At 45.3% G+C, this 17,669-nt stretch overlaps 1 protein-coding gene across 3 annotated transcripts; it reads left to right on the top strand.

Annotated features, from left to right (window-relative positions):
- The first annotated feature begins 2,811 nt into the window (after positions 1 to 2,811).
- Positions 2,812 to 13,954, top strand: LOC119842871 (Golgi apparatus membrane protein TVP23 homolog B-like). Of its 3 annotated transcripts, none has more exons than XM_038371578.2 (7): positions 2,812 to 2,935; positions 6,607 to 6,689; positions 8,069 to 8,213; positions 10,662 to 10,751; positions 12,584 to 12,715; positions 12,842 to 12,970; positions 13,792 to 13,954. In XM_038371578.2, the coding sequence occupies exons 1-7, from the start codon at positions 2,837 to 2,839 to the stop codon at positions 13,822 to 13,824; spliced, it is 711 nt and encodes a 236-aa protein (XP_038227506.2). In that variant the 5' UTR covers positions 2,812 to 2,836; the 3' UTR covers positions 13,825 to 13,954. The 3 variants fall into 3 exon arrangements, with proteins under 3 accessions (XP_038227506.2, XP_043352377.1, XP_043352378.1); XM_043496442.1 differs by lacking the exon at positions 2,812 to 2,935 and adding an exon at positions 3,027 to 3,092; XM_043496443.1 differs by lacking the exon at positions 2,812 to 2,935 and adding an exon at positions 3,984 to 4,096.
- The last annotated feature ends 3,715 nt before the right edge of the window (positions 13,955 to 17,669 follow it).

Here is a 17,669-nt window from a genome sequence, read left to right as displayed (position 1 = left end):
ACAAGTACTCCAGTTCTTTTTGCAGATACAGACTAACACAGCTGCTACTCTGAAACCAGTTAAATAGTCATCACAGCAGCCCATGAGATTGTTATTCAGCTTGGCCTAGAATTACTGTATACTGATTTAAATGTGATCATGAGCATCTCCCTTTGTGATCACCACACAGTGCTACGCTAGCAAGTTTTCCTCATGAGGCCTCAGACAAGCTCCAAGAGGCTGATCATCTGACCTATGTTTTGAGCAAGAGGTGCCTGACCCTTGCAATCCTGGAGCAATTCAGCAGGTGTCTGAGCCACATGAAATGTGCAAATTTATTATTCAAAATAAATGTACCCAACCATAACTTTTTTTGTACTTGTATCTTTCTTGTTAGACTATAATTGAAACTGCTTGTTCTCTGAGAGAGAACTGTAAATACAGGCAGACAACAGCAAGGAGCCTTGCACAGCTCTACTCTAGCATAGATTCCTTCCGTACTGAAAAATGTACATGGATTTTCCTATGAGACCAATTTTATTAGTGTCAAGTTCATCCTGAATAAAGGGTCAGCACAAGGCCTTGTCTTGCTTAAATCTTATTTCGAGGGCTTATGTGGGATGAATATAGTGCATAGGCCTAGTGCTGGGTCTCTACACAGTGGTGAATTTCATCCTTATCTTTCCTAGAAATTTAATTGCATTTAAACTTGATTTTTAAAAAGTTAACACAATGCAGACAGTCAGTACAGATGTACTAGGGTTTACCCATCAATAGCTGACAATGTGGAACATTTTATCCTTGCTGATACTGACCAATGGTTGTCACAAAAAATAAAAGGAGTACTTGTGGCACCTTAGAGACTAACAAATTTATTTGAGCATAAGCTTTCGTGAGCTAAAGCTCATTTCATCGGATGAGGAATGCATCCGATGAAGCGAGCTGTAGCTCACGAAAGCTTATGCTCAAATAAATTTGTTAGTCTCTAAGGTGCCACAAGTACTCCTTTTATTTTTTTGCAAATACAGACTAACTCGGCTGCTACTCTGAAACCAGCTGTTGTCATCTAACTCAAAATTAAAAATCATGTTTAAACATGATTAAATTTTCTAGTGAATACAAGCCCTTAGAGCGCATGGGCCCCTCTTCCCATTGAAAGGATTGGACCCACTGGGCTAACTGTAGGAATGTGTTAAAATTACTTACAAAATGCTAATCTTACACTGTGGCTTTGTATTTAGTATCTGCAAGGTACAGACAACCACGGTTAAGTGGATTAGCCAGTCAACTCAGGTTTCCTATATAGCATCAGGACATACAATTTCAGTGTGTTCAGCTATGCCCAGCTCCCTCTCTCAGCTGCAATATTCTGCTCCATCGTAGTTTACAAAATTAAATCACTTTTGCTTTTAATTAGAACTTAAATGGACACCATTAACCTCAAAATCACGTTAAATCCCATGTCTGAGTCATGTGACCTGAGATTATTAAATTGAATTAATTTTTAAAAAATTATTTAAGCTTCAAGTTTCATTTTGTTTGCATTTCACAATTTGGATCTTGGGGTGCCATACGTGCTGCAACTAGAAGCAGGGCTGATTTAGCTGTAGCTGCAGAGCCCTTTCGAAGGCTTTGTCTTTGCTGCTGAAAAAGGTGTGATTTTTATCTCAGGTTTACTAATGCGCATGAGCAATCCTGCAGAAAAAAAAAATACAGTGAAGTCAAGGCATTCTGGTCAACTAGACAGGTCCATCTGGGGATGGCCTCACTTAGTGTACCCGTGCTCAATCTAAAGCCTCACTTAGTGTACCCGTGCTCAATCTAAAGTGCCTTGTCTCATCATGATTGTGTTTTTAAGTCAAGATAGCTCTCATGCATTAGTTACCTTGAGTTTAAAAAGTGCATCTTTCTTAACAGTAAAGAGAAGGCAACATATGTGAAGGGAATACACAGTAGTGTCGCTACATTGCTACAAATCCCTACCTCAAGACTGGTCTGCACCTAGAACTTAGGTCACCCTGGCTCCATTGCTCCGGGCTGTGAAAAATTGCACACCCTGTGTGCAAGGTAGTTAGCTCAACTTAACCCCCCTGTAATGCAGACAGGCCAATGGAAGAATTCTTCTCTTGACCTAAAAAGAAAAGGAGTACTTGTGGCACCTTAGAGACTAACAAATTTATTAGAGCATAAGCTTTCGTGAGCTGTAGCTCACGAAAGCTTATGCTCTAATCAATTTGTTAGTCTCTAAGGTGCCACAAGTACTCCTTTTCTTTTTGCGAATACAGACTAACACGGCTGCTACTCTGAAACCTCTCTTGACCTAGCTGCTGCCGTTCGGAGAGGATTTACTGCAGCGCTAGAAAAAACCCTCCCGTTGCTGTAACAAGCGTCTACACGAGGCGCTGCAGGGTTTGCAATGGAGACGTGCCCCAGGTGCGCGGTGCTGGGGCTGACAGCGCTGCAGCTCCCTGGCACCGCGCCAGCCCCGCTTTGGGCTGGTGCACGAGGCCCTCCCAGCCATGCAATTACCCGGGGCGACGCGCCGTGGGGAAAACCGCCCGGCTCCGCTCCCCTGGCACGGAGATAGGGGCTGCTCTGGGCACCTTGCAGCGCACAGGCAGCGCCCCCCTCCCCAAGCCGGCCCGGCCCCGCCACAGAGAGCGGGCAGGGAGGCTGGTGCTGGGGGGAGGACGGCTTTGCAGTGCCCCAGCGCCGGCCATGGGAAGCCATCCCGGCCGCTGGGGCCTACAGCGGGTCCTGCCGAGCGCCCGCGCCGCCACAACAACCAGCAGCTCCCGCCCGCGCGGCCAGGGGCGCTCACTCACGCCTTCTTCATGCGCCCACCTGGCGCGGCGTGATGACGACACGCGATGGGTGGAGCTCACGTGGGGGATTGGCCCCGGGCGGTGACGTGGCGGGAGGCGGAAGTGAGGTGGCTCTAACGATGCTACGGCAGGTGAGGAGGGTCCCGAGGAGCCCGGGGCTCGTGCGCTTGCCCCGCTGTTTCCGTTGGCGGCGGCCTGGCGCGGGGAGGGGCACAGGGTCAGAGGCCAAGGGTCGGGGGTCGGTGATTGAAGAGGGAGGGTTCATGGCTCAGAGGCCACCACGGGAAGGTGAGCAGAGCTGGCGGTACAGCCGTCGGGGCGGAAGGGGGGTCAGGGCAGGGGTCAGGGCGGAAGGGGGGTTAGGGCAGGCGGCGAGTTGGGGTCGGCGGGCAGGGGTCAGGGTGGAAGGGGGGTCAGTGCAGGCGGCGAGCTGGGGTCGGAGGGCAGGGGTCAGGGTGGAAGGGGGGTCAGTGCAGGCGGCGAGCTGGGGTCGGAGGGCAGGGGTCAGGGCAGGCGGCGAGCTGGGTCAGAGAGCAGGGGTCAGGGTGGAAGGGGGGTCAGGGCAAGTGGCGAGCTGGGGTCGGAGGTCAGGGCGGAAGGGGGGTCAGGGCAGGCGGGAGCTGGGGTCGGAGAGCAGGGGTCAGGGCGGAAGGGGGGTCAGGGCAAGTGGCGAGCTGGGGTCGGAGGTCAGGGCGGAAGGGGGGTCAGGGCAGGCGGCGAGCTGGGGTCGGAGGGCAGGGGTCAGGGCAGGCGGCGAGCTGGGTCAGAGAGCAGGGGTCAGGGTGGAAGGGGGGTCAGGGCAAGTGGCGAGCTGGGGTCGGAGGTCAGGGCGGAAGGGGGGTCAGGGCAGGCGGGAGCTGGGGTCGGAGGGCAGGGGTCAGGGCAGGCGGTGAGCTGGGGTCGGAGGGCAGGGGTCAGGGTGGAAGGGGGGTCAGTGCAGGTGGCGAGCTGGGGTCGGAGGGCAGGGGTCAGGGCAGGCGGTGAGCTGGGGTCAGAGGGCAGGGGTCAGGGTGGAAGGGGGGTCAGTGCAGGCGGCGAGCTGGGGTCGGAGGGCAGGGGTCAGGGCAGGCGGTGAGCTGGGGTCAGAGGGCAGGGGTCAGGGTGGAAGGGGGGTCAGTGCAGGCGGCGAGCTGGGGTCGGAGGGCAGGGGTCAGGGCAGGCGGTGAGCTGGGGTCGGAGGGCAGGGGTCAGGGTGGAAGGGCGTTCTGGGCATGGAACTTTGAAAAAAGCTGAGTTGTGCAAATGCCTGAGATCTTTCCATAAAGTACAACTTTAGAACCTGCTCCAGAAAGGTGATGAACAGCTGTGGCTCCTGTTGACTTTATTGGTAGTTACTGGTTGTCAGTATCTCTCAGGGTCAGACTCTTATTTTGAATACCCTTAATTTTATACACACTCTATCTCTCTATATTTTATAATTTAAATAATAGTTATGGATTTACCATAAAACAATTTATGGCAGAGGGAGAGAAAATGAAGTGATGGAAGCACAGGAGAAAAGAGGATTTCAGATATGATGACTATTAGATGAAGTGAGGAGAAAACAGAAGACCCTTCAGATAGGAGTAGCCATATGGAAGGCATTTCTACTGAGGGTATGTCTACATTGCCCATGTTATAGCGTGGCCGCGGCAGCGCTATGACATGGGTAGTATAGTCATACTTTATCGCCGGGGGAGAGTTCTCCTGATGATTAAAAAAACCCACCCCAAACGAGGAGTGATAGCTTTAAAGTGCTGTCTATACTGGCGCTTTTCAGCGCTAAAACTTTTGTCGCTCAGAGGTGTGGGTTTTTTTCATACCCCTGAATGACTAAAGTTTTAACGCTGAAAGTGACAGTGTGTAGACACAGCCTAAGACATAAAATTGTGGGATGGTTTCAGAAGATAAGCATTACAGAAGCAGGGAAAGGTATTAAGAGAGACAAGGAGTCAAATTTAAAAGTTGGCTAAAGAGTGGAATAAGTTGATTATCACATGGGTGTAATGTGTATTACGTGGAATGATTTGGCATCGTGTGTGTGTGTGCAAAATAATTTAACTTATGTGCTTAGAGGGGTAGTGTAGCAGGAAAAGCAGCTGATAGGCAGGTGAAAAAGAAGGTGAGGTAGGGGCTTGCTTTGTTTTACATCCCCTTGATAGGTTTCAGAGTAGCAGCGGTGTTAGTCTATATTCGCAAAAAGAAAAGGAGTACTTGTGGCACCTTAGAGACTAACACATTTATTTGAGCATAAGCTTTGTGAGCTACAGCTCACTTCATCGGATGCATTCAGTGGAAAAAACAGTTTGTTTTTTTTCCAGTTTCACGAAAAAATGCATCCGATGAAGTGAGCTGTAGCTCACAAAAGCTTATGCTCAAATAAATTTGTTAGTCTCTAAGGTGCCACAAGTACTCCTTTTCATCCCCTTGATAGTTGCTTTTCCTGCTATAGCCCCCCACTCGCCCCCCTCACCTTCTGCCCAGCAGGTGAGCTACACGTGTTTTGCACATTGATGGAATACTAGATTAATTTGTAAAACTGCATTACATCAACACTGAATTTGGCCCGTGGCCTGTGTATTTGGCTGGGGTAAGTCCACTGTGTGGAGTGGTAGGAGTCTTAAAAACAAATAAGGGAAAATTTGAGCATATTCCTGAATTGAATGGGAAGCCGGAAAGATTTTGAAGAATGCATGATGTGATTTTCTTTGTATGCGGAGCAATGCTGCAGCAGTCTTCATGTGTGTGACTCCCACACCTGAACGACAAAAGTTTTAGCGCTGAAAGTGGCACTGTAGACACAGCTTTAGTTTTGTAAACTCTGTGATAAAGATGTGCCAGATGTTTTTTTTTTTTTTAAATGCTACCCTATCACACAAATGCCTGATTTAGTGTTAATGGAAATTAAGTGTGCCTATTAAAAGGAAGATTTACATCACTGGAGATATCTGAGGGCTTGTCTACGCATAAAATTTGTACTGCTTTAACTATATCAATGTAGTTTAAGCGATATAACCCACTTAATGTGGATGCAGTTATATTGGTATAAAGTTGTTTACATCAGTGTAGCTTATCCTTACATGGAAAGGAGAATAAGCTATATAAGTGAAGGCACCTTTATACTGGCATAACTGTCCACGCTAGGGTTTGTACCTTTATAACTATTTTGGTAAAAAAATCACACTCTTAACTGAACTAGTTATATAAATGCATAAAGTATGCGTAAATCAGGCTTTAGACGAGTAACTTCCAACTTCTGAGAAATATACAGCCCATACTTCCACCACTCATGTCCTCTGGGGAACCCTAATATAATATGGACAAGCCCAGGTTTATGGCCTCTGAAAATAAACAACTGTTTTGTAAAAAGTCCAGAAATGCTCAAAAGGAGAGAGGCTGTGTGCATAAAGGACTTATATTAAGACCTGAAATTACCCTACTGTTGGCAAAAGAGCCCTTTGGACTCAAATCATGTGTTTAAGGTGGTCTTCACATGCAAGATGAAGGAGACAATGTTTAAAACAATTTGGGGCGGGGTGTGAGTGAGTGTGAGATTTCTGTTGCATTTGGTTAATTTCCAAGTTCTTTCCAAAGTCCTTTGACCTTAAGGCCTCATCCGAATTCTGTATAATCAAAACCATCCCCCCTTTGCATCTGAAAATACTGTATCAATTACTTCTCTTGTAACAGGTTTCAGAGTAGCAGCCGTGTTAGTCTGTATTTGCAAAAAGAAAAGGAGTACTTGTGGCACCTTACAGACTAACAAATTTATTAGATCATAAGCTTTCGTGAGCTAACATTTGGTATCTGTCTGCCACTTTAGGACAGTAATGATGACACTGAAGATGTGTCACTGTTTGACGCAGATGAAGAAGTATCCACGAGATCAAAAAAGTCAAAGATAAGGTCTGTGGTCAGTAGGAATTGTTCCTTCCTGGTTCCACCCAGAAATGTGGCAGAAGCAGGACTGGCATGTTTGTTGTTGTATGTTTCATGTCTACTTATTGGTGCATGAGCAGTGAGTTTCTCTCTTTACTTAGAAGTGAATGTCATGTTTTTAAGAAATGTTTCCTGGCAAATGGGGAGGGTAGGAGGCTTACTCATGAATTGCTGAAGAATTTAATCATCCATTTTAAAAAAAAGTCCACAGCTTTATAGTTGCAATGGTCTGTTTGTTTACGATGTTGTGCTGTCTGTGTGCAGACTCAGGAAGACCGTCTGAAACAATAAGAGGTGTGAACTGGCCAAAATCCAGACTCCAGTGCACTGCGTCTTGTGTAATAGGGAGCTTTCAGGACATAGAAGGAGGAATCCTTCTTTCTAGGCCACTCCATGAGCATTTCTCCAGTCTCATGTCTGAAATAGCCTCTGTTCTGTCTCCCTTCTCCTTGCATGCCATGTCATAGTGGCTGATCCAGCACCCTCACTCCTGCTTTACCCCCAAATGCGCTGTACAGCCAACGCAGGGAGCTCCTGTAGAGTAAAACCTCTTTGAAATGGAAACGCACCAGAGCAGACTGAGAAAAGAGCAGAATTTCCCTATAGAGAGGTGCGATCTGCTTCCATTCATCTCAATAGAGTGTTTCTCTTAATGTTACCATTCCAAAACTGCTACATACTGAGAACTTCTGAGGGGCTTCACCTGTTCCCTTCTTCTCTCCCACCTCAAATCCTGCATGCACTTTGAACAATGGCTACAGGCAGGATAAGTCTGTGTAGTTATCTCCTAGAGCAGTGGTTCTCAACCAGGGGTCCGGGGCCCTCTGGGGAGGCTGCGGACAGGTTTCAGAGGGTCTGCCAAGCATGGCCAGTGTTAGACTTGCTAGGGTCTAGGGTAGAAAGCCAAAGCCCCACTGCGCAGGTCTGCAGCCAGGGGACCCGAGCCCCACTACTGGGCTGAAGTCCAAGTCTGAGCAACTTAGCTTTGTGGTCTCCCCTGTGGTGTGGGGCACTGGGCAATTGCCCTGCTTGCTACCCCCTAACGCCGGCCATGGCTTTTGTATGCAGAAAAACAGTTGTGGCACAGCTGGGCCATGGAGTTTTGATAGCATGCTGGGAAGGGCCTCAGAAAGAATAAGGTTGCAAACCGCTGAAAGCTCATCTTTCCCACTGTTGTCAGCATGCTCTGCAAACTGGTCTCATTTAAAGGCATTTGCCCTCCTAGGCTGTGCAGGTGAAAAAAATCCTCTTCTGCCTTGAGAGAACATGCCCTCTTTTTACCAAGTGGCTTCAGTCTTGTTTCAGAGACATATGACTGAATTGTATTTCTGATGTATTGTTTCCAGGCACCCAGTGGCATCGTTTTTCCACTTGTTCTTCCGAGTCAGTGCAATAATTGTCTATCTTCTCTGTGAACTGATCAGCAGCAGCTTTATTGCCTGCATGGTGTCAATTATCCTGCTCCTGTCGTGTGACTTTTGGACAGTGAAGGTAAGGCCCCTTTTATCACTTTAAAATATTCTTTCAAGAGAGCAATCGGCCAGGTCAAACTGTCTGAATATGTTTGGCTTTGTTCAAAAATAAAGTCAACTCTTTTAGATCCTGCAAGTTATGAAACATTACAATTTCTTTAAGAGATTCCCAGAACTTCTAAAGTTCTTAATCTCAAATTCTGTCTCTCATTTATTTTGGAGGGGTGGATAGGGGTGGGGTTAATCTCAGACTTTCCTTTGAGTCACGTAATACACTATAGGCTTCATAAACAGAAATGAAGAGATCTCCTTCAGATTCAAGGCTTGCCAGAAAACCCCAACCCACAGTTTTTTCCTTAATATTATTGAAATTAATTGTTGTTGGGCTGAAGATGCTAGAAAATACGTTGGCATGGCCACGAGAGATCCTAAACAATGCCTGCTTGCATTATACTTGAATCAGCTTATTGAGATCATCAAATTCAGGAATAAAGTACTATCCCAATACTGTTAGGAACTTGGCTTTCCACTCCATTACCCTCTAATGAAGACGCCTTGCTTTACTGCACTAGCATTTGGCAAAGGCATTCCGAGTTCCCACCTCAAGAGAATCTACCAGGCTGTTGCTGTGGCTTGCCCTGAAATATCATGTTAATTATTATTACTAATGCACACCTAATACAAATTAATTATTGGGCTTTAAAACACGAGTGCACAGTTCTGCTTGGTGGTACGAATAAACTGCTTTCTCTTTAAAGCTGCTTCTGCTTCTCAGAGTGACGTATATGGTGACTTTGTAGCCTAGTCCATCAGACTGATGAGTTACCTTATTACTGGAAGTGTGAATATTGAAACAACAGGATCTTCCCCAGCAGCATGCCCCAATTGAGCTCTGAGAATAAGGATATGAGAAGCTATTTTTGGAGCCCAGTTAGAGAACGTAGTGCAAGCCTACAGCACGTGGCATTGCACATTAAACTCTACATTAAAAGAACATTAAGATTACAGAGCCAAGCACTCTTAGAAGTTAGGAGATGCTAGAGTTAAGGTTACCCTTAGTTTATCCACTTGTATGTGGGATGATATCCCTTTGTATGATACAGTCTTAAATTACAAGATCACATGCTATTTGTGATCCTAAATCCTCATTCCAAGTTTCTTGTCCCAGTCTTTCCCATCCCCAGTACCAGTTCACTTCCGAGGCTATTTGTCCCAAACTTCCCCACTCATCCCACTGATACCCACTCAACCGCACTCTTCCCACCCTGAGGCAGACTACTGACTTGCAAAATTTCAGCTCAGACAGTGACAGCTGGTGTCTTTTTTGACAGGTGAGGCCCATATCACAAAGTCTTACACTGGAATTTGTACTTCCTCCTCCTTGCAGTGCTGGCCAGGGGCCTCTGACCTGCCTCTGCAGGACCGCAGCCTCCCCCTACATCTAGTGTCACTGGCCCTGTGGCTGTTCAGGAAGTCTTCTGCAGCTCTGCTGTCACAGCCCTGCTCCTTCACTCTTGAGTCAGGGGTGTGGGAGTCGTCCCCAGGCAGGAGGTGTTCAGCAGTAGGGTGGTTTCCCCCGCAGCTCATCCTCCTTGCAATTCTGGCGGGGGGGGGGGGCCCTCTGCTCTATGGGGCCAGGACAACTGCCACCTCCCCCACACTTTGCGCTCCGTCTTGGGTCCCTCGGCCATGCCGGGAGTCCCTTCCAGTCCCGTTGTGTCAGTGCTGGGAGAGAGACACCTCAACCTCATGTCAGAACCAGCTTGACTGCAGCAATCCTGCCACAGCCTCAGTAAGCTGTTGTTACTACAGCAATGCCCTCGTAAATGCCCTCAAAGCAGCTTCCTGAGACACTGTTACCTATGCCACGATTTGAGCCTCACTGGCGGCATTATGTTTTCTTGTGTTGTATTTCATGAGAGAGAGAGAAAGTAACGTGGCAGATTTAAATCAAATCACAAGTGCTTCTTGTGGGCTTATGTTACTTATTTAATGTGTACATGCTTACCTAAACTTACAAATCTATATATGCAAGAGATGTCACTTTTGTGAATTAGCTTGTGAATTCTTTGGTTTAACTGTGCTGCATTTGCCTAGGCTGACGAGCTGTCACTGAGCCCAAATGGTTAAAGTTTGGCAAAGTTATAAGCAACTGAAAACAGGGTCATTATAATGGGAACTGTTAGGCAACCTTAAATGTAAGCCATGCCAGTAGCTAGTAGCATCACCTATAATACAGCTTAAGGAATATGGTCTCGTAGCAACTGATATAATAAGCGGTGGCATTGGTTGTTGAGGTTGCCATGGCAATTGAAGACATTAGGAGTTTATAAGACATGGGAAGAATTGGTTTTGAATGTTCATTCTGGTATTTCATGGGCAAGGTACAGGAAGGATTTCTTTGGTTGGTGGTATAGGGCTAAAATCTCTCTGAACCCCGTTTCCTCCTGCATTTAACCCTCTCCAGAATGTTACGGGCCGGCTGATGGTTGGCCTTCGCTGGTGGAACCAGGTGGATGATGATGGCAAGAGTCACTGGGTGTTTGAAGCCAGGAAGGTAAATGTTTAATGTTTGTGTTTTAACTGCTGCAGTCTGGTAAAATGTCCATGTACTGAGGAGTGACACTATTGTGAGGTGGACATTTGGCACTAGTCACCGGCTGAAAGCACCAGCTTGTTTCATACAGGCTAGTGCATGGCCATCAAATGTTGTTAACCCTCAGCCACTCTCTGAGTGGTTCTCGGTCGCTATTCTGTCCTGATCTGATACGGAGCCAGTGACCTAGAGGCTCTGTATCTCCTTTGGTGTAAATGTGAAACAGGCCATTGTGGAGAGCTGGAGTCCAGTCATGCCCCCACCTTTCATTTGTGGGAGCCCAACAGCAGAGACTATTTCACTGTGTGAAGTCAATGTAAGACTTCTGACATTAAATGTTTTAACTCGTAACATTTCATCAGTCCCTAGCCTCTATTTTCCAGAAGCTAGGAATGGGTGACAGGGGATGGATCACTTGATGATTACCTGTTCTGTTCATTCCCTTTGGGGCATCTGGCATTGGTCATTGTCCGAAGACAGAATACTGGGCTAGATGGTCCTTTTTCATCTGACTCAGTGTGGCCATTCTTTATGTTTTTAAACGATCCATCTGTTAATCTTAGATGCTTATATGGCCCCTACCGCCATAGTGTCTGAGCACCTCACCATCTTCAATATATTTATTGCCCCCTGGTGGGGCAGGGAAGGCTGTTATCCCCATTGTACAGATGGGGAACTGAGGCCTAGAGAGACTAAGTGACTTTCCCAAGGACACACAAGAATTCTGTGGTTGAGAAGGAATTTGAACCCAGGTCTTTCAAATCCTAGACTAATACCTTAACCATTGAACCGCCCTTTCTCCAGATCAAACTAGTTTAGAGAAACTAGAGCAGAGTAAAAGAAATAGAATACTTGCAGTTCGGTTCAGTTGTCCGAACCTCCTAATGCTGTATTGGGTTAATATTGTCTTGGGGGAAAATATATAAATAGGGAACGGATGCTTTCTTGAGAGCTTGTCCTCACAGGCTCGATTCCTTCCACATCTGGTGGACATGACCTCAGGCTCAGTAATACTAGGAACTAGTATGAAAACATAAACATAGTAATTATGTATGAGTTAGCACTGTCCCATTTGTCTGTACTACTCTACATAGCCCTACTTACCAAGCGCATAAGGATTTAATTGTACATCTATTGGGAGCATTTAGACACAGTTGCCTATACAGTGCTTTGAAATACTGCAGAGCCCTTGGTATATGTCTTGGCCTGTCTCATGCTGTATAATTATATAGTGCAATACAATACAAGGGACTTTTTAATAAGCAAGTGCTAAGTGTTAATAAAGATGCAGCAGTCCAGTTAACTGATGATTGTTTCGAGGGGAAGTTTTGCTGGCTATGGCAACACCAGCTTTCTAATAGTAATAAGATGTATCACTATTTCCCTCCCACCTCCTTGGTTTGTAATAGCGACACTGTACACTAGAGCATGTGATGATGGGCCACTGGTACGCTCTTCTGATGGCTGATGTCATCAGGAACTTGTGGTGTTACGTTAATAGTTCAAAAATGTCCCTTATCCAGTCCCTAAAAATAGTGAAGGGCATATTCCACACCTTCATTTCAGCCAGAAAACTGACAGGAAAATCCTTTTTTAAAAAAATGCCATGTTTCCACAGGACCAAGAGGGCTAGAAAGCTCCCCCTGCGCCTTAGGAGCGCACCGTAGCAGTCAATTGTGCGCTGCAGTATGGACGCAAACCCTTGTGGGATGTTGGTTCTGAGTTGTTTTTAATTATACTGTGAGCTGTACAAGTAAACAGACTGATCAATTTCTGCTTCCTTCCACTTCCAGGCATCGGCTCAAGGGAAAAAAGTTTCATCTGAAGCTGAGTCCCGAATCTTCTGGTTAGGACTAATTACCTGTCCTGTCATCTGGGTGATATTTGCTTTCAGTGCCCTGTTCTCATTCAAAGTGAAATGGCTGGTGAGTTTAGCACCTCAATCCTATAGTGACTGGGTGCATTAAATACCTAGACAGATTTGTCACCTCTGACTTTAGAGAACTGGCTAATAAACCCCTGATCCTTGCATCTTTTCTCCTCTGTTACAGGCAGTGGTTTCAATGGGAGTGGTTCTGCAGGGGGCCAACCTGTATGGTTATATCAAGTGTAAAGTGGGCAGAAGAACAAATTTAACCAGCATGGCTACCTCCTATCTTGGAAGACAGTTCTTGCGGCAGGTGAGGATCCCAAAGATTACTGAGTGAAGCCTAAATGTCCCTTCTCAGCATGTGTTTAAATAGGGCACATGGGACACTGAGACTTGGCTCATTAACCAAGTTACTTTGGAGCAGTCTTCTTTAGCCCAGTAGCTTTCAGCTGGCAGTGCCATAGTAAGACCAAGCTAACTGCGCTAAGTTTTATTGTCTTTATTGCTGCATGTAGAAAAGCTTGTACCGTTCGATAATTTTATGTTGGTTTTACAATTTGCTGGGCTTGTGAACAGCGTAAAAAGTGGTGGTTTCATTGCAAATCTCTTGCTACAGGAGTGGAGGAAGGCTGTTTCTCATAGGCCATATCTGTGTTTCTGTCCACAAACTCCCCTGCCTGGGCCTAAAGGGAGTATGGGTGAGAGGTGGAAGAACTCCTTATTAGGAGTTCCCCAGCATGGGTATTAGTACTTTACCCTCTTGGCAGCCTGATGAATTAGCGTGATGCTCTGTGATATACTTGGGTCTAAGTTCCATCTGTAGCTCACCATTGTCAACACTCTGCCCCTGCACCTGGGGTTGAGTAGGTGCATCAAGGCAAAAACTACCTGTGCCTTATCTTCACTAGGATTTTACATTGAAATAGCTGACTCAGTATAAAAACATACCTCATTTTGCAGTGAAGACATAGACTAACTCAGTTTTTTTGGCTCAAATTTAGTCAATCTCTTTCATTTGTCAAGGGTTTCCTATCCAAGAAGGCAGAGTCCATCTTTCTAAAGCATTCGCCCTAGGAATCCAGCTGTGACTAGCTTAGTTCTGAAATAATGCCCCTTTTCTTTCTTCTGCAGGCTGTGGTTAAAGATGACCAAGCCACATCCTGAAGACTGATGCAAAATTGGATTGGATTTATACTGGTGAACAACAGTAAATGTTTTCTGACCATGAGTTTAGGAGCTGCATAAACTGTGTGTGGATTTTTTTTTTTTTTAAATTAAATCTTGTAAGGCTTCAGGTCAGCTCTCACTGCAAATTACTCACAGTTTTTCTGCAACAGTTTGCATTTCAGAGCTCTTCTAATAGTTTGTTTGGTTAAGGCACTTGAGTTAATTCACCTAATCTTTTAATTTAAAGAAAATTATAGATCTGGACCCTAAACGGAAACTAAACAGTCTGGGGTGAAGTAAGAGAGAGAACTTCTGGGCATTCTTCCTCCTAATTTGTCAGTGTGAAAAATGTAAACGAGGCAGGCTTTATATCATCCAAGGACTCCCTCATCCTTCCAGCAATTGCATCAAATAGCAATTCACCCTGCAGAATTATTAGCTGCAGAAGTAATTCTGCTGTTGGAAGTAATTGCTGTCTAAATCTCACTCTTATTCTGTACATTGACTGTAGCTAGAAGATGACCTGTTAGCAGATGTTGATCTTGAACCTGTTCCCATTGAATTCAGGGGGACTTCTGTCATTGGCTTGGGTGGGATCTTAAAGTGACATCTAAGCAGCTCAGTTACTTTACTTATGAATGATACTTCGATATTCTGGACAGCCTGATTAACACCTGACTGAGAGGTTGTGCTGTAGCTTTGATTTCACCTTGCTCGAGGTATAGAAGTTTTGCTTCTCAAAGAAGGCAGGAGCTAGGATGGTGTGGAACTAAATCCTTAGTGTGAGGCAGAATCCCCCCTTACCCTGTGGTGTGTGTCTGAACAGAGAGCATCAGAGCAGGCAGTGGGTTTCAGGAGAAGCCATGCAAAATATTAGTAGCAAAGTGAAGCTGTGAGTGGTTGTTTCCTGGCCATTACTAATAAAACAAAGTGCTTCATGCTGCCTTAACAGACCACGATACATCTACACTGTGCCCAAGGGGGATCTGAGGCTCCCTTGGATAGATGGGGGTGGTGATACCTGATAAGTGCATCAGTAAGTTTGCCCCTGCTGGAAATGGTGTATTGCAGACCTGCATTGACTGCCAGTCTGTCTGCAAAGGATGGCACTGCTGTTATTGGAAATAACTGACTGCTGATTCTCCCTCACTGGTACAATATATATATATATATATATATATATATATATATATATATATATATATATATATATATATATATATATATATATATATATATATATATATATATATATATATATATACACACACAGAGAGAGAGAGAGAGATGCTCAGGCTCACTTGCTAGTAAAGTGCAGTCCAACATTATTAGTAGTTGAAAACAACCCTTGCTAAAAATTCAGTGTATGATTCCAAACTTTTAACTGTCCACTGTCCTCTCACTCACTGTCTTGCTGGCAGGGTGGATTCATGCAATCTGAATAATTCATATTCCGGAGCTGTCTAAGAAACCTTAATGATTGAATGCCAAGTTGGCAGAAAGGTTAACGTTACACTAATCCATGCTGTAATTGCTCCTCAAGTTGTGCCCACCGACAGATTCATTGGGATTGGTAAGAAATCTGCATCTGCTGTGTGCTCATAGATTTTTGGGTTATGTTATTCAGTTAAATGGAGGAAGGTGACGTGTTTTGCTTGAAAAGCGGTGACGAGAGGGGACCAATTCTCCCTTGTCCTGTAACTCAGTTGAAGGGGAATTAGTCTTTTACTTCAGAGGGGAGAACATAACCCTGGATGGGTATTTTTAATTTAAAAGCATAGTCTTTTTTTGGATTTAAATCGTGGGATTGCATTAACAGTGTTTTTTTTTCTTATACTAAAGCAATATATTGAAATTGTAAAATCTCTTCAAACTCCGGCACTGTACATTTGTTAAACTCTTTGGACTAATATCTTTTTGTAAATACATATTTATAAAGTCTTGAAATTAAATAATGCTTTGTCTACCAGATCGGGTGCCCTTACTGATGAAACTGGATCGACAGGCAATGGAATGATAATACAGCTTAACAAGGATTGCTTGTTGAATCACACATGTTATTAACAAGGGCAGCTATAACTCCTTCCATCTGAGGAACTCAAATTGCTTTGCTTATATTAGTGCACACCACACCCCGCCGAGGTAGGTATTGCTGTCCCCATGGTACAGATGAGGAAACTGATGTGCCCCATGGCAACTGAGCAAATCGTGGCACAGCAGAGGTTAGCATTTGGATGTTTCTAGCTCTATGCTCCGTCCACCATGCCACTCTAAAATATACTTGAGTGCAAAGAAACTGATGGATGGACACAGGAAAGGATAACAGTGACAAAACTGATCTTTGCAAAGCAGTGGGTTACAATAAGAGAAAAATCCATCTCTAGAGTGGGTAATAGGGCTGGGGGGGGGGGTGGGCAAAGTTGAAGAGAGAAACCAGTTTGTCCATGGAGACACTTGTAAGTCCCCTTCCCTCAGCTGCAGCCATTCTACCATGAGCCACACCAAGTGGAAGGAATAAGTATTGTCTAGCGGTTTTAAAATATATATATATATCTCCCTTCTCTTTAGTAGGGTCGAGGCTACTGCGTGTCCAGAGAGAGAGAGAGATGCATTAAGACACTGTAGGTTGGCTGGATTGTACTTTCACAAGGCACATCATTGCACTAAAGAGACAATGCTGGCTAGCTTAGGCCCCAGACTTATGGTGGTGTGAGTTGTTTTGGGGTGGGGGGGTTTTTTTTTTTGCTTTTTTTTAAAAAAAACAAAAAATGTGATATGAAATCAGTTGTTTTATTGCTCATAATTAATACAGTCAAACAGGAATATAGACAGGACATGCAACTGAATGTACCAGCACAGCTTTTTCACCAATATGAGCCAGTACCCTGCAGTTGATCAGAATGGTTCTACAGTCTGTGGAGTAATGAAAATGAACTAAAAAAAATCACTCCCTGAGGCCCATTATCTATCGCATAACAACACAGGCTATACAATTAAATTACCCCATCTGCAGGTAGGGCTGGGTGAGGTAACTGCTGTGCAGAGCACCACACCTTGTGGGCTGCAGAAGAGATCTCTACACTGGCCCTGAAGAGGATGGTATCACAGCCTTAAATAAAGCAAGTGCAGCCACCCTGATGACTAAACAGGTGCACCCAGTTGGGGGCCTGATGAGACAGTGGGTGCCACATGCTTGGGAGTATAATTATGGAGGAGACAGCAGGACTAAGTCAGTTTGGAAGAGATTGGAAGAGAAAAAACTGCCTGCTAGTACTTTAGGAAGAGGGCAGGCCCAGGGTGAACAGGAATGAACTGTGCCTCGCGGTGAGGAGTAGCAATCCCCTCAGGAAGAAGGTAGGCCCAGGAAGAGCAGAACTGTGACCAGCTGCAAGAAGCAGCATAAAACCTCTGCATAGAAGTAGGCCTGGGGAGGGCAGAGGCATGCACATAAGCTAACCATGAGCCCTGAGAGGTGGGAGGAAAAAGCCTGTTTATTCCAAGAAGGGGCAAAGGCTGAAGAACCTGGTGTAATAGGTTTGGACTGAGAAAATAAAATCCCTCCCTAGCAAAACAGCTGCTTGACTCATACAAAAGTGCCTAGGCAGTAATTATTAAGGGATGCTGGGGGTGTAGTCCTGGTGAAGCATAGGGATTCCATATCTTGGCCACCAGGGGGCATGCCAGAATGACCACAGGCATCCACAGAGGTCTAATTGGGGGGTGGGGTAGTACTAGCTCTGTAGTTTGATCTTGTGGTTCAGGAGCCCAATTAGCAATCAGCATTACCTGAAAGAGCCACAGGAGTGTGAATTCATTGTTTTTATTTACATTTTTATAAATAA

Source organism: Dermochelys coriacea, chromosome 14 (genome assembly GCF_009764565.3).
Source record: "Dermochelys coriacea isolate rDerCor1 chromosome 14, rDerCor1.pri.v4, whole genome shotgun sequence".
Taxonomy (NCBI): Eukaryota; Metazoa; Chordata; order Testudines; family Dermochelyidae; genus Dermochelys; species Dermochelys coriacea.
The sequence above is the reverse complement of the archived record's forward strand: the minus strand, read 5'-3'. Positions and strand labels throughout refer to the sequence as shown.